Genomic DNA, 27921 nt, shown 5'->3' on the forward strand with positions numbered 1-27921 from the left:
CCGTTGAGGAGCTGCGGGACGCAGCGGGCTCCCCCCGGCCGCGCAGCTGGCCCCCGGCCCGGCAGATGTGCGCGCAGCTGGCCCGGTGCGGCGCGGGGGGGCCGCCGGCCCCTCGCCTCCCCGCGTTATCCCCCCCGCGGATGCGGGTGGCTGGAGCAGCCGATGCAGCCGGCGGAGCAGAAGGGGTTCCAGGCAGGTGCCCGGGTTCGGTGGCTCCAGGAAGACGCGCGAGGGCGGGTGCGGGTCAGACCCCGAGGGCTCGCGCCCCCCCCGCCGGCAACGTGTCCGGCCGTTACGCGGCTGCCTCAGCGCGCGGGTCGACGCGGGAGTGGCGCGCAGAGGGGGCGGGGCGGCGGCAGGAGCGCGGCTGTCCCGGGCCCCGCCTCCCGCCCCGCCCCTGCCCCCATCGGCCCCGTCGGGCGGGGCCTGGGAGAGAAACGCGCCACTGCCGCCCCACCCCGGCTCGGTCTGCGTGGCGCCCGGGGAGCGCCGTCGTACACGGGCGGCAACTTCCGTTGTTTCCACCGTGGCGGGGGTCGGTTCCCGGTCCCCGTCAGCACCGGCCGCGGCCGGGCAGCGGCACGGCCCGCAGCGCGCTCCTGGCAGCTCGGCGGCCTCGGGCCGAGCCGTGGGGCGGGGAGCGAACCCCCTGCGGGCGCTCGGCTTGCACCGGATGGGGCTCGAGCCTTTCACCGCCTCCGCCCGCCCCGGCCACTGCAGCCCGGCCGGGGCCGTAACACCGCTCGCGCCCCGCCGCCCCGCCTCAGCGCTGTCGACAACGTGGCAGCGATCAGGCGCGCTGCGCCGGGCGGGCGCCGGCACCGGCCGTGCTCCTGCCGGGCTCCGTACGCCGGCGGCCCGCGCGGCAGCACGCTGGGCGTGACAGCGCGGCCCCGGCCCCGCCCCGGAAGGCGCCGCGCCCTTCCGGCGGAGGCGTTCTGGCGCGCGGCAGCTGGCCTGTAACGGCCTGGCCGCCATGTCCCGCCCGGCGCCGCCCGCCGAGCCCGGCGCCGCCATCGAACGGCTCTGCCAGGACCTCAACCTGGACGCAGCCAGCGCCGCCGAGGCGCTGCGCGAGTTCACGGCGCTGCGGGGCACCTACAGCCTAGAGGTGAGCGGCGCCGGGCGGGGCGGTGTTCTCTTGGCCCTGTCGGGGGGGCGGGGCGGGGCAAGCTCCCGCCACGGGGAGGGGAGCGTGAGGGGCCGCCCCCGTGGTTGGGGGCGCGGGGGGCGGCTGCCCCCCCCCCCCCTTCCCAGCTCGTGGTTTCCCGTACCCCGGCAGGGCGAGGCGCTGCACTGGCTGGCCTGCGCTCTCTACGTCGCCTGCCGCAAGAGCCTGGTGCCCACGGTGGGGAGCGGCCTGATGGAGGGGAACGGCGTGTCGCTGACCCGGATCCTGCGCTCCGCCAGGCTCAGGTGAGCCGCCCCGCACGGCGCGTTCCCCCGGCTCAGTGCCGGCTCCGCCGCAGCCGCCGATGCGCGTTCCCACGCCTCCTCTCAGGCCCCGGGCGCTGCTGAGCGCCGCGCCGATGGGGGACTCGGTTGTGTTGAAAACGGAGCGAGGGCGCGCGTGCGCTCTTTGCCCCTTCCAGCCCTGGGACGCCCCGCCGGCCCCTTCCGACCGCCAACCAAAACGCGACGGCACCCGGGCCGTGCTGCTGGCGGCACCGGTGGGCCCGGGGCTGGCCCGGGGGGGCTGCGGAGCAGGCGGCTCCGACGCCTTTGCGGGCTCGGTGCCTTCTGCCCCTCCCCCGGGCTGACAGCACGGCGCTGGCGGCCTTTAAAGCGGTGCTGGTGCCTGTATCTTGGAGGGAGGCAAGGGGGAAAACCAGAGCGATAAAAGGCGAAAAGCTTAAGGTATGTACAGTTTGAGAGCCTATCAAATGGTAAACCCTGTATGTTAATAGAATTAGTCGTTAAGGAATAAATATGTCACATTTTAGCTTTTTAAAAGATTCTGAATAAAGGAAATTAGTTAAAGCTCAAAAATAAAGCAAGCTTTTCTTTCTTCTTTTAAGTTTAATCCAGTTTTTTAGCAAAATGAAGAAGTGGATGGACATGTCAAATCTACCACAGGAATTCCGAGAGCGAGTGGAGAGGCTGGAGAGAAATTTTGAAGTGTCAACTGTGATTTTCAAGAAATTTGAACCAATATTTTTGGATATATTTCAAAACCCCTACGAAGAAACTTCTAAACCACAGCGAAGCAGGAAACAAAGGTGGCTTTGAGATCTAATGTGATTTTTCCTAATGCAGATTAATGAAAATTAAGATAATTATTTATGCGTTTAAAAGTTATGTGAAGCTCCAGAGTGATAAGGGCCTCTTGGTGGCCTTGATTCTGAACTGCGATGACTACAGAAACATCCCAAATCTTGATGGGGCACGGCTCGTGTCAGCAGAGCTTTGTGTCTAGTGGCCGTTGCTGCAGCTCACTGCAACGTTCAGGAGCTGACCTGCAGTGCAAATGTCAGCAAGGTGGGGAGAGGGCACAGCGAGATGCGTTAATATGAGATACAGCAAGGCTGACACTTTTTTGGCAGAAGGAACTTAAGTAGCACAGGGATATTTTGTCTTTGCAAAGTAGTAGCTGAGGTGGTTGGTGTTGTGACATAATCCCTCCACACAAAGTGGTGTTATGTCCACAGTGACCGCAGTTTGACTCAGTTTTTAACGTGATTGCTGGGGGAGTGGTAGCACGCAAATGGAAGAAAGCCACAGCTGATGTGCTCAGACAGACATAGTAACTGGTAGTGTCACCTTTTATGACAGACTTAGTAACTGCTGGTGTCACCTTCCAGATAGACACAAGACTTCTGCCATAATTAAAGGAGCATGTCCATATTCCCTGCTGACTGCAGCCATCTCTGTGATAGCTTTGTCATGGGAGTGTAACCTGAATGGCAAGGGAGCCGAGCAGGGTCTGTGCAAAGTGGTTGTGCCAGCTCGCATGTGTCCTCTGGATGGATGTGAGGGGGAATAATTGTTCTGGTAAAACACTCCAGCATAGTTCCACATCTGCATGTAGAGAGGATACTTCTGCTGCTGCGGCTCTTCACGTATGGCAGGTAGCTTTGTGGGCATCATGTATTGGGAGAAATGTTGTCCGAGTCAGTACATTCTGTTAATGTTCCCTTGATGCAGCAGCATTCATTGGTATAACCACAGCTTTAGCTTCTCCATGGACTGTCTTGTATAATGTCTTCCTGGGTCTTCCAGCTCTGTGGTTTTGGATAATCCCTACTCCAAACCCAGTTCAGCAGATGAGCTGTAATATGAGCTGTAATTGCACATTTTGAAGAGATAGCTGATTCTTTAGTAAAATATTTGGGAAGAAGCTTCACTGGAATAACATAGCCCTTGGCATTTCGTAGTCTGCAGCTGTGGGAGGACTGTTAAAGATGTGACACCAGCAAAATAGTGTGTGCAGGGTCACAGGCTGGAGGCAGCTGTTGGCTCAGAGAAGGGCCAGCAGGTCGGGGACACTGCGCAGAATGCTCCGCAGAATTGAGGTGGGACACTATTGGTTAGTGAAAGCTGAAACAAGGGCATGTAGCTTAGATTGTGTCTCGGTATGAGATTAAGATAGCCGGTGGCTCTGAGTGTTATTTTGAACAAGGGAACAGTGAAATTGTTACTGTAAAACAAACTTCGGCTTCCTGAAACTGAAGTCTGATTTCTCCCCCCTTTTCCTCATTGATAGACGGGTGCCGTGCAGTGTTAAAGACCTCTTCAACTTCTGCTGGACTCTCTTTGTGTACACTAAGGGTAGGCTTGCTTTGTTTTGGCTGCATGGTTTGTATATGTTCTGAATTACGAACTTTCATGTTGCTTGATGTGATATGCTATCTTTTAAAGGTAATTTCCGTATGATTGGAGATGATTTAGTAAATTCCTATCATTTGCTTCTATGCTGCTTGGACCTGATTTTTGCAAATGCCCTTTTGTGTCCAAATAGAAGAGATTTGGTAAATCCATCATTTAAAGGTATGATGGGGACAGATTATTTAAAATCAAATATGGTGTGTTCTCTTGCTTGTTTTCAAATGAAGCTGAAGTTTGGTTGTCTTTTTTTTCTCTCTTTTTTTTTTTTTTTTTTGTGGGTGTCCGTCCCCTCCATGTTCTAGGCTTACCAGCAGAATTCCACACAACAGAGATCAAAGCCTCTGAAGATCCTTCCTGCATCATTGCCACACTATGTGAGCTGCATGATGGGCTTTTAGTAGAAGCAAAAGGAATAAAGGAACATTACTTTAAACCATACATTTCAAAACTATTTGATAGGAAGGTACATCTTAGTAGTTTTATGAATGTGTGGTAGTGCTCAGATGAATGATCTCTAGACCATTTAGATCCCGCAGGTTCTGCAGGAAAGTGTACTGACAGGCAAATGAACTTGGGCTGGGTCAGATTTTCTTTGTGTGTACTTTAGCAGGAGCAGAATTCACTCTCATTTTTGACATGTGCTGTAAGATCCCCTGTGTTCTGGCTTTTTATGTCAGTGGAGAATCTTTGCTTTCCTTTTTTGTCAGTATGAAACTGGACTGTGGATGATGATGTTTTCTTGAGGCAGAAAAGAAATGTCATTGGGAAATAATTTCATGGGATAACTGTCATGATATCGTGGGTCCTGCTGCTTCCCTTGGAACTGAGCAAAATGCTTTGGAAGGAAGAGGAAAAGTCAGTCCCTAACCTGCCAATGGAACAGATGTTAAATAGCAGTACTGTTTCTGAAGAGTGAGTTTATCTACAGCTTGGATAGAGTTAGGCTTTGTTCTCATCTGTTTGTCTTGCTAGTGGCGTTGTAGTCCCAGCTTGGGTCTAGGCAAAAAAAAACCCCAAGGGGTCCAGTTAGGCTCCTAAATCTTATTTCCTTTTTGGCTAAAACCATCGTGCCCTCACACTGTTAGAGCTGGAACAGTTTTGATTTTATTATGCAATATATTTCTGCTTTTCATTCTTAGATCTTAAAAGGAGAATGTCTGTTGGATCTTTGCAATTTTACAGAAAATAGGTAAGTTACAGCTTATGTTCTTAGTCATGGGGTTTGGTTTCGTTTCTAAAATACAGGCCTTTGAATGCTAAATCTCAGGTTTTCCTGTTCCTTTATCTTGCCATGACTAATGGCTTTTAATTATTTGGCAGTCAAAGCTGCTTTCTGGCTGTAATGCATTCTGGATCTGGGATGTCAAATATCAGGTGGTCAGCTGCAGAGCTTCTTCCTTAATGTCAGGTTTTTAATGGTGCTTGCCCTTACTTTCTGGCAACTGTAACCTTTGAGTAATCCAATGCAAGTCGAAACCTTGACTTTGAAGTTCACAGATGTGTTTCTATACACACCTCAAATACTACTCCTGAGAAGGGAAGACTCGTTATCAGTCTCCAATTTGAGTGTATAAATCTGTGAATGCAACAGAAGTACTTCAAAGAAAAGAACAGACAATTGTAAAACCACAAAAAAGAGGTAGAGCGTTTCTGTGGGAGGCAAGTATAGTTTTTTCAGAAGCTTTTAATGTTCACTTCTGAAAGCTAATTTAAATGCAAAATATGAACAGGAGCTGCTTTGTTCTGGATCCCTTAAAGGTGTTTTTGCCATTTCCAAAAATACCTAATAATTTGTTTTTGCAAGGTGAGTTTTTAATTTGTTGGTTTGCTTTCAGAATTTTGAGCGGACTCAGTTGTTTCAACAATGTAGATAACAAGTTCAGGTATAAAACATTGTTGCAGTGATCCATTTGAAGCAGTGAAATTCTCTTAAATTAACAGTATTGCTTTAATAATACCGTCATGTGGAATGATACAGTAGTCCCTGTTCTTTTATAAGTAGCTTGACATCTAAAGAAGCCTGGAAGCCTCTCTGTTTCTTTGTCTAAACTTTTCATAGACACTTTTTCTAAAAGACGTGGAGAAGGTGAACCTATGATACAGTCAGGTTTCCTGTGGGATCACAGAGTCAGTTGCATCATGAATACATTGTTATGTTCCACTAATACATGTGCTTAAGCAGCAGCTTGAATTGCTAAGACACTTTGCAGGCAAAAGATATTTCATACAGCATTCATGTATCATGAAGAACATGCAGGCAGGATTTACTGATGTGAGCTGTTTCTCATTTTTATCTAAAAGTTGCATTCTGCTTCCCAAGTAAAAGTTTAAAGCTTTTCAGCCTTTGTGAGATTAGTGTTTTACAGTTGGGTTAGCTGGAGTAAAGAAAATGAAAGATTTTCTTGGTATCATATGTCAGTGGTGATTTTAAAAATCGAATCCAGGAGGCTAGCTCTTAAATTTCCCTTCCTCCGTACCATTTTTAAAAATACAGTCTATCAAGGGGCAAAACTAGAAGTCAAATATAGCTAGTTTAATATATCTACCTGTAATGTGCTTTGCGTATACAGAGATTTAACCTCTGATCAGTAGAGTACTTCCAAACTATTTCATTTGCAACTGGGATGGAAGCAAAGTTGTTTTTTAACTCTTCTTACTGACCGCCAAATGGTGGTGGTAACTCAGGAGGAGGGGTGGTCCCTGCAGCCTATCATTGAGGGACCAGGGGAGGTTGCAAGTACGAAGGCAGGCAGGGACAGGCAGGCAGGGAGGGCAGCTGTGGGCAGGTTGCTGGGGCAGTGAAGTCTTGTTTACGAGCCGTGCTGCTGCTGCAAGCATTGAACACTTCCAGCACATGTTGGTTTCGGGTTTGTACTTTTATCTCCACTGGCACTTTCTTTGTTTCTTCAGTGGTTTAACCTTTGATATAAAATCTGGGCTTCTCTTTCAGCAAAGCACTAAATAAAGAGTATGAAGAGTATGTTCTGACAGTGGGTGACTTTGACGAGAGAGTTTTCTTAGGAGCTGATGCAGAAGAAGAAATTGGCACTCCTCGAAAATTTCCTGCAGACGTGCCAGTAGGGAAAACAGCAGCAAGAGCTCACGTGGAGTGCCACCTTCAGCAGCATTTTGAAAAGGTGATTCATTTAACATGTTCTCACTTGAAGTACTAATTCAAGTTTTTTCCATCCTTATACACAGTTTGAATCATTGAGCTGACTTTGAATTTCCTGAGCTGCTTCTTGAGAGGATGACATTGAATGCCATTTGCAGGCTTCTGAGGATGCTCTCTTGCTAAGGAGAAATGGTCATGTCTTCTTCCATGTTGAATTTAGTAAATAACTGTTCCTTCAAGAGGATGAGAGTGCTTTCATGTGTATAGTGGTTTTGTCCAAAAAGGTCAATAAGTAGTTAATACCTAAATATATAGTTTAGCTCAAACTTCATTTATACCCCATAAGAATACCATGAAACCTTTATGCTGGATAAATTTATTTGTTTTCCTGGTATTTCCTTTTTTTAGGACAGGAGAAGTCAACTTGTGTAGTATTATATGGAAAATACTGTTCAAGACATAAAACCCATCAAAGTCTTAACTCTTCATTATAAAAAGTAGCCTATAACCAGAGCTGATGTTTCAGTGTGTTTAAAAATGTAAAATGTATTTAATGATTTTTTAAAAAAAACTTGGATAAGGGGGGAAAAAATGGTGCTGGCTGTGTGAAAGAGCCACATGCTGTTTGATTTACATGTCGATTAAAAATAAGAATACTAGTTACAAGATACTAGTGCTGGTCTAAATGAATTATGTGGCTTAACTCTTCCTCCCAAATATAAGTGTGTTTCATATTCAGGCAAATCAAAGACAGGTGTTTAGAATGAGTTTATCAGTTTTGAGCTTCACTTTCTGTAGTATAGCAACGACCTCATTGCTGTTTATGTATACTAACAGCAGGCTTAACCTTTCCTCGTTATTTGCCTTCCATCTTCAAACTGTAGTCTGTTCTAGTAATTCAAAACCAAATACTTCATTGCATCACTTCCAGAAAGCATGGTACAGATAGGTAATTGCAGTCAACACAGCTCCATCTGCTTAGTGCTACGTTGTTCTTTGAATAAGGGGAGTCTCTAAGTCCACCAGGATGTTTCCCAAAGAATGTTTTCCTGTGACCCTCTCCTAGGGAGCTCTGTCACGTTCTCCTTGTGTCACCCAAGTAGCGCAGTCAGGGACTGTGAATAGAAGCGTATGCTTTCTTTCTTGCCCTGCATTTTTCAATGTTCAAGTAAGCTTAAAAATCAACAGGTTTTAAGATGTAGTGTCTTGTTTTCTTGTATTTTATTTAAAAAAAACCTTTGTGTTAACTTCAGTCTGCCTGAAAATTTATTATATTTTGTATTTATGGAGTCCTGCAAAAATTTTTAACTACTTTTTAGTCAGTTCTGAGATCACAGATTTGATGGCAGCCTTCCGGTAGTGTGCTAGTGATGTCGTTTCAATCTTTGGAGCAATTTTGCAGGAGATGCCCATGAGAAAGGTTTTTGAAGCAGGTCTGTTGACTGATTTTGTTTATTATTTTTCTCTGTCTGACAGAAAAGGTCATTTGCACCTTCAACTCCACTGACTGGAAGAAGATACCTACGAGAAAAGGAAGCTGTCATCACTCCTGTTGCTTCAGCAACACAAAGCGTGAGCCGGTTGCAGAACATTGTGTCTGGATTGAAAAATGCACCAAGTGAACATCTTATAAATATTTTTGAGTAAGTAATCCACTGCAGCTGCTGTCATACAAACTCACTTATCTTTTCATGCTTGTGACTGCTTTCTTGCTTAAATTTGACATTTTTTTGTGTAGACTATTTTTGTCTGTTTGTCTTATTTCTAGTTGAAAGACCTGTTGTCCAGGTAATCTTGTCATCTGGAGAAAGACAGCTGAATGCACACACCCCTCCAACTTGTCACCACCATTGTATTAATGTAGCTTCAGTTTTAGCTAATTTAGCTGTTCGTGTGCCTGAAAGCCAAATACTTATTTTTATTCTTACTTTTATTTTCAAGTATCTCAATTAAAAGATATGGTAACTGCGTTGCCAGAGGTTTTTGGGGGAGAAGGGAAATGCTGGAGTCAACAAGCTATAATCTTTGCCTTAAAGAGTTGGGAAGATAAGACTAAAAGCAGCCTAAAGGCTCCCCACTTCTTCATACTACTTCAGGATATCTTAATCTAACATTATATCATATATATAAGCCTGGCAGTGACCCTGATTATTATCAGTGCCGATCTCTTGGGTAGCAGCAGCTGTGTTTTCCATTTCCCTGGTTGTTCTGGTGGCCATTCCCTGAGCATCCTGCAACTCATTGGTTTCCTCTGAGCCGTGATGTCTGTCCTAGGGCAGGTGTCTCAGCAGGAGTTAGAGCATTCCTAGTCAAGAGCCTCTCGCTCAGCCCTTATAGCTGCTGTATGTTACTGGGAAATCATAGCAAGTGACTACTGAACGCAGCCCTGGTCTTTCATGATCACTATTTTGAGGACAGAGTCCCACAAAGTCCCAGTTATATAAATCAGTCCGTATATTTGGCTCCTGGAGATGTGACTGCATGCTGGCTGTAGTGAAATGCACATGAAAATGTTTCCGCTTAAGCGGATGAGTATAAATGAAATAGTTTATCAGTAAAAGTTAGCAGTGTTGCTTTATGAGCTATGGCTCATAAAAAGCAATAATTTAATAGTAAATACCTGTAAAGCTGTTGGGTGTTTGCCTGACATCCATACACATTAAGGCCTTGCTGGATTATGGTGTAAGATCTCCAAATATATATATTTTTTTTATTAATCAGAATGGACATTTATTATTACACTTAATATCTGAAGTGCAAAACTGATGTTTTTTTAAAGCACTGTTATAAACAGGTGAAAAATACTACCTTTAGTTCTCATCTTTGGAGTTAACATATATTTTGAAAGTTTTCCTAGGACTTGTTCTTAGTAGTTTATAAATGCTCAGCAAGATGCATTTCTATTTTAAATGTTGCTTGGATTGGTTTTTTTTGAAGGACTCTAGTATTATTTATATTACACAATTAAAACATTAAGGTGTCTGCAGTCTTTAATGAAAAAGTGTGTGTTCAAGTAATGAACCAGTCTGTCGAGAGATGTAAATACTAAAACAGGGAAAAGAATTGAGTAAACTTCTGACAAGGAGTGTGTTGAGTAATTTGCTCGTCTTGGATATGAGCGAGGAGCAGGATATGCACTGTCTGATTGGGAGAAATGGTAAGAACTGTGTTTTGGACTATGTGTAGTATTCTGTGCTTTTGGGTATATTCTCTTTCAAATTAAAATTACTTGGAAACATAATTTTGAAGTTACTTGGAAGGCTTTGTTCAATAAAACCTTAACTTGTTTCAATGCTAGCTTTTCAAAATAGTTTAGTGTCTTAATTTGACACTGGTAACAAGCCACTGTCTTCTAATACAGAATTGCTGGAAAATCTAGAAGCATTCAGAAAGAGCATTTCCAGACAGAGAAATTCCCTGGCCCCTTTTTGTGATAGTGACTGTGTGTTCATCAGTTCTTCTCTGCCTTGCTAGTAAATATGGTATTTTTTGAAAGATGCTGACTCTTCACTTTGAAATCTTTCCTCTACTCCCTCAAACCACGCCTGGTTTGTGTGGTCTCTTGGATGCGTTTGGTTAGTTGGTTGCATGTTGTACCATCCTTCTTAACACCTTGCTCCTAGCAGATACTTTTTTTTTTTTTTCCTCCTGAGTGTTGTACTGTAATTCTAGCTTTCTCCTGTTTTTATTCCAAAATCTACTTAGCCTCTTGCAACTCTGTTAGGAAAGGAAAAAGGAAATGATACTAATGTAGGTTTTATGTTTTCCTGTGATCTCTGTGGTAGTACGGGTTGTTGCCTGATGAGGAAAGCTCAGTATAACTAGCTTCTCTTCTTTTTATTTGGGTGGTATTTTCATTTGAGTTGTAGTGGATATTTTATTTATACAAACAAGGCTTTCTCTTTGTGCTCTGCTTCAGGTCTTGTGCACGCAGCCCTATGGAAAGCATTGTGAGCAGAGTGAAAGAAATAGGTGAGACATTCTGTCGCAGCTACACTCAGTCAACAGATGAACAGCCAGGATCTCATATAGGTATGGAAGTGAAATGCATGAGCTGTTTCAAAATATTGAACCAGGGCAAATGAAATGCATACATAAACTACTGTTTAAGTATTTAACACAGTGGCATTGTTTTTTTTAACCCAGAACATAGCCCAACAGAAAACTGTTGCTGTCAGACAGAACACTGTAAAGAATAAAAATTTAGTAGAGTAAAACCAAGCTTGCAGTTCAAAATGGGATAACCAAGACAGCACTGAAACTATAGCAGCTCTTAGCAAAAATTGTAAACTTGCATTCTTCTTGGCATTAAAGGTTAAAGGCAATGGAATACAAATAGGAAAATTATTGCAACTGTCTGCAACATTTCCTCACTAGAAATATTAAAATACATAGTCCTTTAAAACACTTCTAGAATTTCATGATGTTCTTCTGACTATTGGATTTCTGAACATACTTTTCAATCTGCAAAGTCTATACGTACGCATGTGCACTGTTTCCTTAGAGAACAAGTACTGGTCAATTTAGTCTTAAGACCATTTTTGCAAGTGGCATTGGGATTCATCTCTGTTGGCTTTAAATTTCAGATTTTGCTGTAAACAGATTAAAACTGGCAGAGATCTTGTACTATAAAATCTTGGAGACTATAATGGTGCAAGAAACACGAAGATTACATGGCAAGGATCTGACTGTAAGTGGGGAAAAAAACGGTAAAAGAGGAGAACACTTTTTGTAACCCTCTCTTGAGTGTTTATCTTCCAACAGTTCCAGAACAGAGCAGTCTGCAGTAGAGCAGTCTGTGAATATTGTTTGTTAGAAAAGGGTAAATATATGGGAGGTGCCTAAATGTAGTTTTTACTGGTATTAAAAATGGTATGATTCTGGCATAACTAACCATCTTAATTTACGCTGCCTTCTAGAATCATGACTTCATGGACAGGTAACTTTTGTTCTCTTCTTTGTCCAATGAACAATGTCAGTTCATGTTAGACAGCAATGCATTTGTTCTGCTTTGATTCACAATGACGAGGCAGATTCATTTGGCCATATTATGAAAAATGTGATGGTTTTGGCACTGTTAGTCTGCTTCTGGTCTGTGCTATTCTAAACTGCCCTGTAAAAAGAGATTGTGGAAGGTAGAAAAAAGCAGTAGGTCTTCTCTCCAGCAATAAGCTGTGTACTATTCATGCCACAAATTTCACACTTCCATTTCCCAGGCTTCAGTTCATTGACATTTTCTGTCATCACTTCAGGCTCTCTTGGAACAAGATGTCTTTCACCGCTCTCTCATGGCATGCTGCTTGGAGATTGTGCTTTTTGCATATAGCTCACCTCGTACCTTTCCCTGGATTATTGAAGTTCTTGACTTGAGGCCATTCTATTTCTATAAGGTAAATAAATACTGTCTTAGGACTGGATCTGTGTTAAAAATGGCACATTACTGGACTGAGAGTCTTAGAGGGTGATGCTTTTCCTTCCTAGGTAATCAAATAGGAGAAGGGCTGATGTTAATGTGTAATACGTCTAGTATGAATTCTAGCTGTCCTTAAGTATATTACCTGGAATGTGTAATGCAGAGTTGAAGCTGAAATTTAAAGCAAGAAAAAGATTTTTGTAGATGGTACTTAACTGTAACATGCTGTTGATCACAAGTTTTAGTTCTTAATATATATACGCTTTTAGTAGACTATAAATTTTGATGATATTCATATTTATTGACTGCAAGCTATAGTTCTGCTTATTAGTGATAAAACAGGAATAATATTCTTTGTTGCCTTTGGCTACTACTACTTATCACAGGTTTGCATTGTTAGATTTTATGTTCTTCTCTGCTTTGTTTTATATAAGAGAATGTACAATATCTTTTCCTGGGTGTTCTTATTTTTGCTCCTTTTTTTAACCTCATTTCCCCTTGCCTCCAAGGTAATTTGTGTTCTTTGACTTGTCTGATCTTTTTACCATCTGTCTGTATGCCTCCTGTTTTTACTAGATACACCTAATGGCTTATTGCAGTTAGTCCTGAATAAATCAGAAGTAGTTCCGTCTAGACAATACAACCAAAAAAAATTGAACCCTTTGGGAAAGCTGTTTTCTATTCTGTTCTCCCTTCTTTAATCCTCAGATGTAGAGCAGTAATGAAACTGCAACAAATCTGTCAATATTGCTGCTGCTCTTGGTAGCCTACGTCAATACCAGATGCTCTGGTGCAGATCCAACTTTGTGGAACAGATTTACATTTGATTTGAATTTTCTTTGCTATTCAGCGTATGTTCTTGTGGCACTCTTACTTGAAAAAAAATACCATCAGAAAGACCTCACAGGAGAGAGCCAGTGTTTATTATTCTACTTGTGCCATTTGTTACTTTGTTTTTTGGGTGCTTAGTTCTCTAGTACAAATACCCAAACACATCAGTAAGTCCTCCAGGGAAGTTTTATGGCATTTCCATCTCTGGAGCTTTAGAAAACCAGGGTGAATGTTCCTCTGTCAGAAAAAAAAACATAAATAAAGTGAATGTTGCATTGGAGCGTAGCAGTGAAGTATGTTTCAAGGGCCCTTTCAACTTTTTTCAACCCCAATTTGTACACGTTGAGGATTCTAACTTTTTCTTAAATCGAACTTTAAAACAGTGGGGTTTAACCCTTTTTGTTATGGGCTGCTCGTTTGAAAGGAAGGAAAGCTTAAATGCCAGGGTTCTCGCATACCCAGCCTAAGTGGATATACAACTTATATCTTCCTAGGTAAGCTGCATGTGCTGGGTGAGCACTGGGTGTGCTTAGTGCTTTCATTCCACACATGCTTAGCGATGGTGAGAGGAAAAAAAACACCTGGGAGTGGATTTATCTGCATTGATGGGACATCTACTGTCAGTTTCCAACACCTGGATTGCCTTTGGGAAAGGGGGATTAAAAAAAGAGGTATCAGAAGAGGGTTGAGGAAGATTAAGATGCGAGGAGGAGGCTGGAGCATTCTGCATTGAAGAGAAGTTTTGAACGGGATCCCAAAGTTAATAATGATTTGATATTGTTAAGCATGAGTGATAGGGCTTTGTGCGTGTGTCCTGTTACCATTAGGTAATTGAGGTACTGATTCGGTCTGAGGAAGGACTTTCCAGAGACATGGTGAAGCACCTCAACAGCATTGAGGAACAAATTCTCGAGAGTCTCGCCTGGACTCAAGACTCGGCACTCTGGAACGCCCTCCAGGCCTCAGAAAACAAGGTCCCAACGTGTGAAGAAGTATGTTACCTGTTTTCTTTTTATTAAGAAATTCCCATTCTTACTGTTGTTTTATACAAAAAACTGTTCACATGAGACAGTTGCTGCAACAAAGCTTCTGTTAATATATCGGCACAAACAAGGGAAATCTCTTTGCTGTCTTACACTGACATTTCTTATTCCTCAGGTAGTATTTCCCAGTAATTTCGAAGCAAGCAATGGAGGAAGTGGGCTCGGGCATTTGCCTATGATGCCAATATCTCCTATAATTCATCCTCGAGTAAAAGAGGTTCGGACAGATCTTGGTGGGAGTTTAAGACGGGGTATGTTCAAGGTTTCTAATATTCGAATGTGTGAGTTTGGGGAGAGGGAGTTTAGATGACTTTGTAATTGCAAAAAGCAATCTTGAATTTGAGCTAGGCATTCAGAATTGTGAAGCCTTGTTATTTGATCGTGGGAAAGTCTAGATGCATCTGGTCAAAGCATTGCTGTGTCTTACTGACAGCAGCCATTGGTGATAATGCTTCATTTCTGAACTGGAGCAGGTTTTGCCACTGTTTTGATGCAAAGGTTGCCTTACTTTTGGGTGGGTTGTCATCTGACTGCTTATTGTCCTTTGTTGTTCAGATTTTTCCAGGGTTGTTTTTGGTGTTTTTTTCCCCCTCAGTGAGTTTGACCGGACTTTAGGTGACTTCTTAAATGGAGTGACAGAGCTGCATTTATTCCTCCTTTCTACAGAACTTTTTTTTTTGGAGGGGGGGGGGCAATGCTTCTTCAGAGGAAAGAATACTGCAGACTTGCCTTGTTTTTTGCCCATTCCTCAGTGTCGCACAGAACTGTCTCTTGACAGTGAGGGTGAAGAGGCAGTGGCAGCACTGCTGTTGCTTTTTTGTACTTCCCTAGTTAGGAATTATGCTTTCCTTGTATCTCAAACATTAGTCCATAGGTTCTTGCTGCTGTACTATAGACTGATTGGTGCTGTAGTGTTGTCTCTTTTTGTGTTTGCCTGGCAAATTCCATTACAAGACTGTTTTAGTTTTTTTAAATACTCAATAGGAAAGAGATGTATAGGCATTTGCTGTAGGTGTTGTGGTTAGTTGTTTGATGGAAGGGTGGAGGTGGTGTCTTATGTATGGGTAGGGCTGTTTGGGACTTGTATATAAGAATCGAGTACCAAATGCTTCTCCAACTTTACATGGAAAAGATGGGGATTGGGAATGTGTATTTACCCCTGGTACCAAGAAAACCATCCTGGCAGAGTTAGAAGTAAGGTCTCTGATCCGTCTTATCTCACCAGTTATCTGGAAGGTTTCTGCTTTGTGGAAAACGGGAAACTGCTGTAGCTGGTGTCCTCACAAGTGGCTGCCAGACTTCAGCTGAAGTGCAAAAAGCCAGAGGAACAGAGGCCTGTAAATTAGTGCTGTGTACATCAGTCTTACTACTGGAGCAAATGTTTGAAAGCAGAAAAGCTGGGGAGGAACTGGGGATGGGTGAGGGTGGAGGCTTCTGACTGGGGTTAGTTTAGAGTTTAAAAGCCAGAACATACAGAACATGTCCAGGGCATATGGCCAGTGTTCCTGTAGAGGAATGTGTTTAGAGGAATAGCACTTGCAAGTATTATTAATCCGCTAAGCAGACTGGATAAGTATCTGTAATCCTGTGTATTCCTCGGTCTCTGCAAATTGGTTTGATTACTCTTGTCTTCCTTGAGCTACCAGATTGTCAAACTGAGCTTTCTGGGATGACTACAAAATAAAAGACATGCTATAGGCCTTGTTCGTATTGCCTAGGAACAGCGAACTGTGAGATTAATTCTTAACTAGAAGTGATTTCTTGTACTTGGGTTTTGTGGTTTTGAAGGTTTTCCTTCCTGTGGAGAAGTATTCCTATTTAGCTGCTGCTCTTAAGTTGGGGTTTTGTTTTTTTGGCTTTTTTCTCCTTTGCATATTAGACATGCAGCCATTGTCACCAATCTCTGTTCATGAGCGCTACAGTTCTCCTACAGCTGGAAGTGCTAAGAGAAGGCTCTTTGGAGATGACAGCCCCAAAGAAATGCAGATGGACAAAATCATAACTGAAGGAACTAAGTTGACAATTGCTCCAGCGTCAAGCATTGCTGCTGAAAGTGTTTCTCCTGGCCAGACAGTACTGACCATGACAACAGCTACAGTACCAGGAAAAACAGGACAGAAGGTTACTATCCCACTGCATGGTATGAATTGTTCCCATTTTTCTTCTCTACTAGATGTTTTGCTCGCTCTTAAGATCTGCTTAGGCCAACGATGCATCTTGAGCATATATTGCTTTGGTAAAAAAAAGCTTAAGTTTCTGCTGACATCTCCTTCCATGGAGATGTCTAATATCTGACAAGCATCCTGGGGATTACTCTTCCTTGCAAACAAAGTTGTGGAGTTCTTGCTGCTTGCAGTTACACCTCACCACAGATTCTTTGGTTCTCAACTTCAGTGATTTACTACTCTGCCTTAACTTTGGTCTATAATAATCTTAAAAGGCTCTAGAATGTCTGGATAAGGGCTACATATTAACATTAGCAAAATAGTAGGGGGTTTTTGTTTTGTTTGAGTTGGGTGGTGCTTGACTATTTCTGAAAATGATACATGAGAAATCAGTTTTATAGCCTTTTTTAATTTAAAAACTGGGTCTGTAGTTAAAAATGAAAAGAAAAAAACTTTTTTATGTTTAAGGAGATTTTCAGCAAGAGAATTTGACTGCCAAAGAAACTAATGAGGACTGTATGTGATATGCTGTCAGGTTTGCAGAGTAACACAAAAAAAAGAGAAAGGAAATGCTCACCTGCCTTCAAGAGTGGAACACTGACTACAGAACTTGTGATTTCTTGTAAACTTAGTAGTTTCAGATGATTTTAGAAATGTTCGATCACATTCATGTTCTTCCTTTAAGCATTACCCAAAATGTAATTTTTAATCATTTCTGGAGACTGAGGGACAGAGAGTCTTTTTAGTATCCAGTACAGAAGGATGAGATGTCTTTAGTATGAAATGTTTGTGAATTACTTTATGATTTGCAGTTTAACTCTGCCGTATGAGGAAAACAAATGGTTTATTTCTGGATGTGTATATCATCTCCAGGTATTGCAAATGAATTGGGTGGGATCACATTGATACCCATTTCAACGAATTTAGGTCAGCCCTGTAAAATGGAGGCTCAGGCTCCCTGCCACCCTCAGGTGAATCAAGCACAAGAAGTGTATCTGTCATCAGCAAGCAAACCAAAGAAAACGGGATCCTTGGCACTGTTTTACAGAAAGGTAAGTGTCTTTATTAGAAAGTCACATTTTGCTTGTGCAGTTTTCATTACCTTGCAGTCTTCACATTCCTTTCCTTTGGCGTGAACAGTTCTTATACCGGCTGGGGAGGAGAAGGGAAGAGAAGTTGTCAAGTGTTGCAGAGAATCCAGTTTTCTTCCTTCCTCTCCCCATGAGATGTTTCGTGCTTTTTTTTTTCCTGTTAGTTATTTATAGAAGCTGCTAATTGTCTAAGAATCTATCTAATGTAGAAGATGCTAATTATCTAATTATTGAAGTATATGAGGGTACTAAGGGAGCTGCTGGAGGAGTTCACCAAGCCACTTCCCATCGTTTATCGACAACCCTGGCAAATTGGGTAGGTTGTAGTTGACTGGGGGTTAGCCAACGACACACCCGTCTATAAGAAGGGCACTCAGGAGGATCTGGGGAACTACAGGTTGTCAGTGTGACCTGGTGTGGGGAAAAGGTTATGGAGCAGATCCTCTTGAGTGCCCTCATGCAGCATGTGCAGGACAGCTGGGAGACTGGGCCAAGCCAGCATGGGTTTGTGAAAGGCAGGTCCTGCTTGGTGAACCTGATCTACTATGACAAGGTGACTCGCTTAGTGGATGAGGGAATTGCTGCGAATGGTGTCTGCCTAGACTTTACTAAAGCCTTTGACACAGCCTCCCACGCCAGCTGCTGTGGCTGGGCCAGGGGCGCTCTGCGCTGGGTTAAAGGCTCGCTGGCCGAGCCCAGAGCACAGTGAGGAGTGGTGTCACACCCCGCTGGCAGTTGGCACCGGGCACACAGGGGTTCCCCAGGGCTCAGTGCTGGGGCTGGTTCTCTTTACTAGCGCTATTGACAATCTGGTTGAAGGGATCAAGTGCACCTGCAGTTTGCAGACGACACCAGGTTGGGGGGAGCATTGGTGTCCCGGCGGGGCAGGAGGCTCTGCAGGGGGCTCTGGGCAGGCTGGGCCGATGGGCCAAGGCCAAATGTATGAGGTTCGACAGGGCTGAATGCCGGATCTTGCCCTTGGGTCACACCAGCCCCAGGCAGCTGCGGGCTGGGGGCAGAGCAAAGTCTGCTTGGCAGGAAAGGGCCTGGGGAGGGGCTGGCTGATGTCCGCCTGAACGTGAGCCAGCAGCGTGCCCAGGTGGCCAAGGTGGCCAGCAGCATCCTGGCTTGTATCTGAAAGTGTGGCCAGCTGGTGCAGCCGCATCTGGAACCCTGTCTGCAGGATTGGGCCCCTCGCTGCAGGGGGAACGCTGAGGGGCTGGAGCATGTTCAGAGCTGGGCAGGGGGCTGGGGAAGGGTCTGAGGCACAAGGCTGGTGGGGGGTGGCTGGGGGAGCTGCGGGTGCTCAGCCTGGAGAGGAGGGGGCTCAGGGGGGACTTTGTTGCTCCCTACAGCTGCCTGGCAGGGACTGTAGCGAGGTGGGGGTCGGTTTCTGCTCCCAGAAAAGTAGTGACAGGCCAAGGGGAAATGGCCTCGAGCTACACCAGGGGAGGTTTAGACTGGACATTAGGAAAAATTTCTTCATGGAATGGGTGGTCAGGCCTTGGAGCAGGCTGCCCAGGGAGGCAGTGGAATCACCATCCCTGGAGGCGTTTGAAAAACATGTAGATGTGGTGCTTAGGGGTAGGGTTTAGTGGTGGACATGGCAGTCCTGGGCTAACGGCTGGACTTGAAGATGTCAAAGGTCTTTTCCAAGTTACGTGATTCTGTGAAATAGCGGTAGTCTTTACTTCTGTATTTTTACTGCCTCCCACATTTGCAAGCATGACATACCAGATAATTCTCCTGTGTCTTGCTCACTCAAAACTGCACTGTTTCGGACCCTGCATCTGTAGATTCTCATTTGCAGTTCTGAGATCTACTCAGTAGTGCTGGTCTTGCTGATACAGGGCCTCAGAAAGCAGTGATGAGTAACGCACTATCTAAAACTTTCTAGAAAGAAGGAACTTCTTGAAATAATGGAGGATTTAAGGGGTAAGTTAAGAACTGGATGTGCTTCAGAGAAACTTCAGAATACTTATTCCTAGTTGCATTCATTTCCAGCGTGTAGTGGTTGAGGGTCTTTGAAGGAGGCAAGGGTACCTTCCCTAAATCCCTGCAAAGAATATATGCTTAAAGTAATCTCTCAAAAATACTAGATTTTTTTCTGTTATTTTCTTACTAGTGAAGTTGCTTTCAGAGGTTTTCCCCTTTTAGAGTTTCTGTATTGTAACCCTAGATAATTCTACACTGAATGATCTTTAAGGTAAATCTTATTTCATGGAAACATTTGTAAGCCACATCCTGTGTCTGAACTATTGGTTCTTTAATTTTGATAGTGACAGTCTGCCTCTCTGAGAATGGATTAAGAATTGATTAGCCAGCTGCCAGGCATGAACTCTGACTGCATTTTGGAAGCTTTACTGTCAGTTGGGAAATGCTACAGCTGTAGCCATGTATTTGGCCAACCATGTGGTAGGCAACATATTCCTCTCGGTAATGAAGGAAAACTATAATTTTCACTTAAATGTCTTTAAGTTTCTACCTTCTATTTACACTGTTCATCGTATTCAAAATTATAGGTTTTTTCCTGCTTTCCTTTATTTTTCCTGTTCAGTAGAGCAAGTGAAAATGAAATGAAGTCTTTTTGCTTCCCAACATAAAGAATGTGCCTAATTACTACCCATGAAGTGAGAACTTCTGAAGTAGATGGAGGGAAGCTAATGTTGCACTTGGTAGTTATTTCAGGTTTTTGAGACAGATTTTTGGTAATCAAAAAGAAAAAAGAACCCATCATCTTGCTAATCTAAGATTATATTTAATTGTAGTTAAAATATATTCCTTGTTGGAAGTGTTCCATTATAGTGAGCGATATGGCATAGAAGCTATAGTCATAATGTTTTCAAGCAGATTTCCTATAAGCATTAGAGATCCAACAGCTGAACAGATGACAGCTTAGTCTTTGAAGACATCGTCTTCGGCAGAGGGGGGAGATTTTACAGAAATGAGCTATTCAAATATAGAACAGCTCTAGTTGGCGGGGGGTTCGTTTTTGCAGGCTAAACTAAGCTTATTTGGCTTGACTGTTTACTGCACGTCTTCTTTATCTTTTCCCAGGTTTATCATCTGGCAAGTGTGCGTTTGCGTGATCTGTGCTTAAAATTGGATGTTTCCAATGACTTACGCAGAAAAATATGGACATGCTTTGAATTCACATTGGTTCATTGTGCTGATCTAATGAAGGACAGACATTTGGACCAGCTTCTCCTCTGTGCCTTTTATATCATGGCAAAGGTAACATGTAGTTTTAAGAAATTCAGGGAATTTTATGTCAATTGAAAATTAAGTTGTATTCACAGTTTACAATTTGATTGCTTTATTCATGTCATATTGCTGGAGGAAAGGGAGAAGTCCTTCCAAGAAGTGGATGAAGTTCCAGTATATTTCTCCCTTGTTTTGCATAATCTTAAAAGTTCCCACCAACCAGCCAGCTGGTTGAGGATTTTTCTTCTCTTACTGAGCACGTTCACAATGAGCACTGGTCAGCATATACAAAGCATTGTGTGGTCTCGTTGCCCCATATTTGCATTTTCTATCCAGTTCACCATCTTTGTGATCTATGTAATCAGAACTAAAAACACTTATTACAGTTACAGCATTATGCAGGTGCCAAAATCTGCAGGAGCTTCCAACCTTACATAGGGATGGAAAGTTTCTGTTCCACAAAAATCTTGGCTTTTGAAGATCTGAGTTGAGGAATTGAGTTGGTTGCCTGTTACTCATACTTCTTCATTTCTTATTCAATTTGCCAGCATTGATTTAAGGTGTTAAGTTGGATTATGAAACTGGAATATTGGTTTGACTCAAACTTGAGAGCTGTTAGTTGCAGTGGCCATCAAGTCTGATTCAGACACAAATCCAGGAAAGTGAAACTAAGCCCAGGCTCCTCTGAAACACTGAGGCTGGACTGCTTCCTTGAGGGAAGACAGATGGAGCACTATCTGTGGAGGGAAACTGATGTTCAAATTGTGGCCCCCTGTGCTCTAAGCTATAGCACAGCTTACACTCATTTGATACTGATAGCTAGCTGTAGAAAAGCAAAACCATTGACTAGTCAGTGCTCTGCATTTTATCATGTTGTTTGTTGTTTTGTGGTGCTTGTTTGTTGTTGTTGTTTTAAATACAGTCTTTTGAGTGCTGTTGGAGACACTGGAGGTGCAGTGTGAGACCTGACAGTTTAGTCGAAGACCTTGATGCATTCTCTCCTGGCTCCCACTACAAAAATTGTTGCTCATCTGCTATTAAAATCACAGATGTGTGACTGAAAAATAAAGTCCTTTAACAAATGACTTGTTTTGAAGTACAGAAGAAAGCTGAAGTTGCATGTGTGTGTATATACCTGCCTAGTGTTTTGTTCAGGATTTCCTCATATTCTGTTTAGAAAAGTTAAGGCAGGGGTCCTCAAACTTTTTAAACAGGGGCTGGCACATGGATTAGGTGGCAGGCAGTCATCTGCGGCTGCATGGTTTCCCCGCCCCCCCCCCCCCCCCCCCCAAACCCTGGCGGGGTGTGGCAGGGGAGGTTCTGTAAATACAGGGGGCTGGATTGAGGATCCTGGGGGGCTGTATCCGGCCTGTGGGCTGTAGTTTGAGGACCCCTGAGTTAAGGGGTCCAGTTTTCAAATTTACAAAAACATTTTTGACTTAATATTTCCCTTCTTTAATATTTAGTGTCAGTAGAAGAAAAGTAAAGAAAGGAATAATTCCTAAGCATCATAAGCAACAAAAGGCTTTAGTAGATAAGAAACAAGGAATGCCTGAAGAAGAAAAATGCTTGTGTTTTCATGTTCTCATACCAGAACTAAGTTTTAAAAACTTATTCATAGTAATACAAAAAAGCTGTATAGAGGGAAGCTCGTTAAATAGACTGGACCTGACAGCCCCAGCTTCGCTGCTTGCACTTGGTCTTCAATAGCCTTTTCTTTTCCAGGTAACCAAAGAGGAAAGAACTTTTCAGGACATAATGAAAAGTTACAGAAATCAGCCACAAGCAAACAGCCATGTGAGTAAATAGTATTCCCTTAGAGGTGGCTTTTCAAATGTTTATGCTGATAAGGGAAAAGTTAAATTCTCTTTGGTGTTACATTCATTCTTACTCAGATGGATTTCATCTAGTCTTCTGACTTCCTTGTTTTCCTTGTCAAGAATGTTTTTCCTCTGTGTCCTGTAGGTTTATAGGAGTGTCTTGTTAAGAAATATTTCTGCCGGTGTTCTGTTGGACAAAAATGCAAACCAAGATGTGGAGATGACAGAAGGTAGGTACAGCAAAATAATCTGGTTTTAAAAATGTACTTGTGAGCTTTTAAAGAACTGAACCGTCAAGTAATAAGAAGTGAAGCAAGTTTTAAATGTATTAAAGAAAAACAAATGCATTGTTGAAAAAGAAACCATCTTTTCAGTAGCCCTCCTGTATGTTAGATAGGGAAAATACACTTTCTACTTAGAAGAAATGTTTTAACTTTGTCACATGAAATTTGGTTGCTGAGGCTGAAGTGTTTCCTTAGTGTGTCAGTGATACTGTATTTCTTGGATAGCAACACGGGTTAACAAAGAAAGATGAACAGTACCTGGAATATTATGGCAGGTTTTTTTCCCTAGTATTGCCTATCCTGAAGGCTTAAGTAGGGAGAACTTGTTTCAGAAAATAAAAATGGTGACCACCACTTTCTATTATGCAGGTTTCTTTTAAATAGTTAATACTGTTGTTGCTCTGGTTTAGAGTAGAAAAGGGGTAAGAGTAGTATTTGAGAAAAGCATGAAAATTGTGCCATGCCTGTTTTTAGTGACACGTCCGGAAACAGAGATCACAAGCCCTTGTACGAGCCTGTGCAGCCAGGGTGCATGCAGAAAATTAGAAGGCTGTTCCATATGGTAAATTCCCACTATGGGTGGAATTCAACTGCTTGAGTGAGTATTGGAGCAGGTTTTTAAATTCCACCAGCGTCCAGGAAGTGCTGATCTCCTGTAGGTTCAGCATCCTGTCTAGCAGGTCCACAATTCTTGGATATTGAAGAGCATCTGAAGTGGCACAGGGCTCCATTGCTTTGTCATACAAATGTGCTTCGTTACAAAGTTCTTCTGTTGCTTTTCCTGCTAGACTTTTTTCTTCAATCCTTTATCTAGTATTAACTCCTGCTTTTTTGACACCAGGCTACAGGATCATGTGCTTGTGCTGTGATGCAAGGCAGACACACTGTGTGTGTCAGCTGAAGCTTTTGATATTTGTCTTGTAGTCTAGCATGGGTTGCAAGAGACTTTATTCTGTGTTGCCCCGTTTTGCTGGGCAGTAACGGTACGGATGGTGAAACAGAAGGCTGTATTCAGTAGCAGACCAGCTTAATTGGGGAAGAGAGAACATTAACAGAAATACATTTGCTGTGTGGCTGCAGCTTTTTCCACCAAACAGCCGCTTCATAATATGCCTGAGCAGATGGTGTTGTGGCTTGCAGCAGACATGAGTTGAGTACGAAGCTATTCTTTGCCAGATGGTTGCTAGAAACTTTCACAGAAGCTGAAAGCTGGGAGTTGTCAGACTGCTAAAACTTAGTTTTAAGAGCAACAAATGGCTTTGTACCACTTCCCAAAATAAGCCTGGCAGAAGGGGTCAGTTATGCTACAGTTTTTTGCTACAGCTATTTCAAAGTTTGGAATAAAGATTTATGTTGGCCTTTTTAGCCATCATCCACTAGTCTGCTAGCAGTGATTTGTAGCTCCTCCTAATATTCATAACTACCTACAGCACACCCTGCTCCTGTCTGAAGCACGTTTCTTTAATTCATCTCATTAGTCGATTTATGGACAAGTTTTTGTCAGTTGGATATTGTGAGTTCAAATCTGAAGCACCCAGTTTGCTGATACTGTGTTTCTGAACTCTGAAGCTCTTTCTTACCGTTAGACTCATCTGTGAAAACTGGCAGTTCCTCGGGACGATCTACAGCAAACTCCAGTGTGTCGGGAACAGAGGAGAGAGGAGATCTTATTAAATTTTACAATGCAGTCTATGTAGGAAGAGTGAAATCATTTGCACTGAAGTACAATGTCACAAACCAGGATCATGTAGTAAGTAAAGTATTTTGGAATTCTGCTCTAATGATCGGACACAAAGTTGTTTCTCCTTACAGTTAAACACATGTCAAAAACTGTGTTCTGTTCCTCAGCTGTTGTGGTTACAGAAGCTAAATAGTTGTAGGTAATGGTATGAGAACTTGCTTTAACAGCCTTTCAAGAGGACAAATGCAGATGCAGTTCGGTTTACAAGCCCGGTTTCAGCCTCGTTGTATAAATGCAACACCCATTTGCTTGTGTGTATTCCTGTGGAACATCTGACAACTTGCAAGTGTATTAATCTTTCCTTCTGTGAAGTTACTGCTTTTAAATACAGTCTGATTCAGCTCCTATCCACATTTGCTGTCTCTTGCAGATGGAAGCCCCTCCCTTGTCTCCATTCCCCAACATTAAGCAACAGCCAGTGTCTCCTCGACGGATCTCTCAACAGCATTCTGTTTATGTTTCACCTCACAAGAACAGTGCCTGCTTGACACCTCGAACTGCGCTACTGTATAAATTTAATGGGAGCCCTTCCAAGGTAGAAAGCAAAAAAGGAGTCTATTTGAGAGAGCGTTAATTAATCTCCTAATTAGGATGTGTTCTAATGCAGTAAGGTTTCATTGAACTAGGCTCTGTGGCGAAGAGTAGAATTCTTAATGTAGAATCCTCACTTGCTCAAGAAAGAGGTTCAGAATGACTTTTTGTTCTCAGATAACTTAAAACCAGAGCAATTTTGAAATGGAGCCGTAGTAAGTCATGATTTTTTTTTTCTTGATTGCAGAGTTTGAAGGACATTAACAACATGATAAAACAAGGTGAACACAGGAGTAAGAAGCGAGCAATAACAATTGATAGTGACACTGAATCCCCTACGAAGCGACTCTGCCAGGAAAATGACGACGTTCTACTTAAACGTCTGCAGGATGTTGTCAGTGAAAGAGCAAATCATTAAAACTGTCCATTTTCTGTGGGATCTAAAAGTTGTGGTATTGGATACAGATGTTGCGCTATTTATTTATTGCTTTTGCATAGAGACAACTGCCAAGTTTCTTCAATGTTGAACTTTTACCTGACCTCCACAGGATGCAAAAAGCAAGGGTTAAGTAGTAAACACCAGAGAATGAGAGGTGGTGATGATCCTCGTTCCCAAAAGGCACTCTGTGCTTTAAGTTACTCTGAGCAAAAGTGTGATCTGTAGAAAGCCATATTGGATGCTCTGAAGCCTAATTTAGAGCATCATGAGTTCTGAGTGTAACTCGGTGTCTGGTAATACTGGTTTTATTTTTGGAAAAGAGAATGATAAGGAAATGAGTGAAGTCTGTTAAGTTTCCTCAAGCTTTTGGTATTTGGGGAATACTTTAAAAAAGTTTGGGGAAAACTTTAAAAGTGCCTTATTTTTAAAAGAACGTGGAATTTTATGCATTATTTTACTGTGGAGTAACTGGAGTGGAGAACAAATTGAATATTTAGCCTCAGGAAGAGCTGAGTGGTTTTGAGCTGTATGATTTTGCTGTGCTACATCTCCTGTCAGAACTTCAGTAAAAGTGTATGTTATGAAGTGGATCAGACAGCTTTTGCAGTAACAAAGGCAATAAACAGAAAGTACAAATAGCAGTGACTTAAAAGTGGAAACTGACATCTGATAAAGCACTGAGATACAGTTCTGGGAGTCTGAAGTACCTTTCTCTCCAGCCAGTGTATGCAGCCATGGGTTTTGCTCCCTTCCTGCTGGAAGCCTGAGAGCAACCCTGCTGTAGAAGCTGTTCATATATATTGCAGCTTAGCTATGAAGAAGTACCAAGCAGGATACGGTTGAAAAACAGCTGGGGTTTTGGCCATATTGCAGCTGTTCAAATACACAAATTACTTTAACAAATTCTATCTCTTAATTTTTTCCCTGAAAATCTTGGCCTCTTGTGTAGTATCTACACTGAATGTAAGCCCATCAGATAAGGCATGTTTGTATATATGTTTGGTTTATAGCTATGAAAGGCTTGGGTTCATTGGCATTGTGTAAATTCCAGCATCCAATTCTTGTAACTAAGTTTTAACACTGAGGTATTTGGTAGGGTCTGTTTTGCCAAAATGGAGAAAGTAAAGGTTTATTCAGTACTGTAAATCAGTAACTTGATCTTATTTCATAATTGCATTTAAGATTAGAGCCGTAGAGAAACTCCTCAGCACTGTGTTTTTCAGTTTATTTGTATATTGAACTAAAAAAAAAAAAGTTGGAACGATTACATAGGACTTGTTTAAGGAGCCCTGTTCACTTCATTGTTTTGTTTGTTTAGTATATGCTGCAAGATCTACTGTACCACAGTTCCAGGGAAGAACACTGGGATGATTTCAAGCTGAATGTGGTCAGCAGTAATGGAGGAAATATGTATTTAAAACTGTACGTGTGCAGGGACCCTACTCAGCAGTGAGTAGAAAGTTTACAAACTGTAGTTTGTTTTTTAATTATTAAGTACTTAAATATTTGATATAATTTTTTTTACTTTCAAAACAAGGTGCTTATTTCTCAAAGGTTTGACTGTAGAGAGCTGCTGTATGAGGAAATGGTCACACAGTGGACTAGGTTTCATGTAGATTCCTGTAGGTTCAGTTCCTTTAATTTTATTAATCTTTTAATATTTGTCTTGGGATCTTGAGATAAAAAGTACAAGAAAAGCAACCTTTTCTTTCTTGATTTGCTCATCAGAGCTGTTACAACTATAACTGCCCAGTGTATGTATTCCGGTCCCTAAAAGCCTCTTGTGTTGGGGAGAAACGGGGAATCTTGATTTAGCTTTCAGCAGGGTCTGTTCTATTTGCGTGGAGGATTGCATATGATCAGGCTTAACGGTGCAAGTCTTTCTGCAATGTTGTGTGATGAGAGTTTAGTTCATGTGGTTTTAGTTCAACATCATGCATTACGCTTCTGCTCCCCACACTGTTACTGTTCTCTGAAACTGTAGAAGACCGATGCAAAGATCCTTGTTAGTTGTTGTTAGATGTAGTGTTTCTTCATTAGAAAAATTAATGTGCTGCAGCTGGATGCAGTTCAGATTTGTTCAAATTTTTTTTCACCTTTTTAAGGTGATGGCAAGAAGTATTTTTGGACATGCTGAACAGTAAAAGCAGTAGCTTATACAAAAATTTTGTAACGGTTTCAGAGTGCCTTCATGTGTAAATGTGTGTTTTATAATAAACAATTTTAAAGTATTTTAACCTGTGTTGCTGTATTTCCTGTGGTCTTTCTGTGTAATTCATTAAATAATGCCTTCTGTCTGCATTTTCTGTAATGTGAAAGATTGTAATAATTTTTATTCTCCCTCAAATTTCTTTGGGATATTTTCCGTTTAATAGTCTTTCATGCAATCTGTCAAGTTTCCTCCTGAGGTTTCTGTACT

General features: G+C 42.7%; 1 protein-coding gene across 4 annotated transcripts; it reads left to right on the top strand.

Moving 5' to 3' along the window:
• The first annotated feature begins 193 nt into the window (after nt 1-193).
• On the top strand, nt 194-27733 carry RBL1 (RB transcriptional corepressor like 1). Of its 4 annotated transcripts, XM_080405345.1 has the most exons (22): nt 211-1111; nt 1283-1416; nt 2019-2219; nt 3704-3768; nt 3859-3987; nt 4128-4288; nt 4965-5014; nt 6776-6962; nt 8417-8583; nt 10860-10972; nt 11527-11630; nt 12193-12330; nt 14012-14176; nt 14343-14478; nt 16107-16367; nt 17266-17444; nt 20541-20717; nt 22413-22484; nt 22653-22737; nt 24378-24541; nt 24903-25067; nt 25311-27733. In XM_080405345.1, exons 1-22 carry the CDS (start codon nt 977-979, stop codon nt 25479-25481), a joined length of 3159 nt encoding a protein of 1052 aa, XP_080261471.1. In that variant the 5' UTR covers nt 211-976; the 3' UTR covers nt 25482-27733. The 4 variants fall into 4 exon arrangements, with proteins under 4 accessions (XP_080261474.1, XP_080261471.1, XP_080261472.1 ...); XM_080405346.1 differs by lacking the exon at nt 3859-3987 and having other exon boundaries at nt 212-1111; XM_080405347.1 differs by lacking the exon at nt 1283-1416 and having other exon boundaries at nt 972-1111.
• The last annotated feature ends 188 nt before the right edge of the window (nt 27734-27921 follow it).

Source organism: Falco punctatus, assembly GCF_963210335.1.
Source record: "Falco punctatus genome assembly, chromosome: 10".
NCBI lineage: Eukaryota > Metazoa > Chordata > Aves > Falconiformes > Falconidae > Falco > Falco punctatus.

What these genes read in the sequence shown, in the direction of transcription:
- RBL1 (XM_080405345.1), top strand. Translation starts at nt 977, where the DNA reads ATGTCCCGCCCGGCGCCGCCCGCCGAGCCCGGCGCCGCCATCGAACGG. An exon ending in AGGTCCCAACGTGTGAAGAA is followed by an intron (nt 14,177 to 14,342) that starts GTATGTTACCTG and finishes CTTATTCCTCAG; the next exon opens with GTAGTATTTCCCAGTAATTT. An exon ending in GGTTACTATCCCACTGCATG is followed by an intron (nt 16,368 to 17,265) that starts GTATGAATTGTT and finishes TATCATCTCCAG; the next exon opens with GTATTGCAAATGAATTGGGT.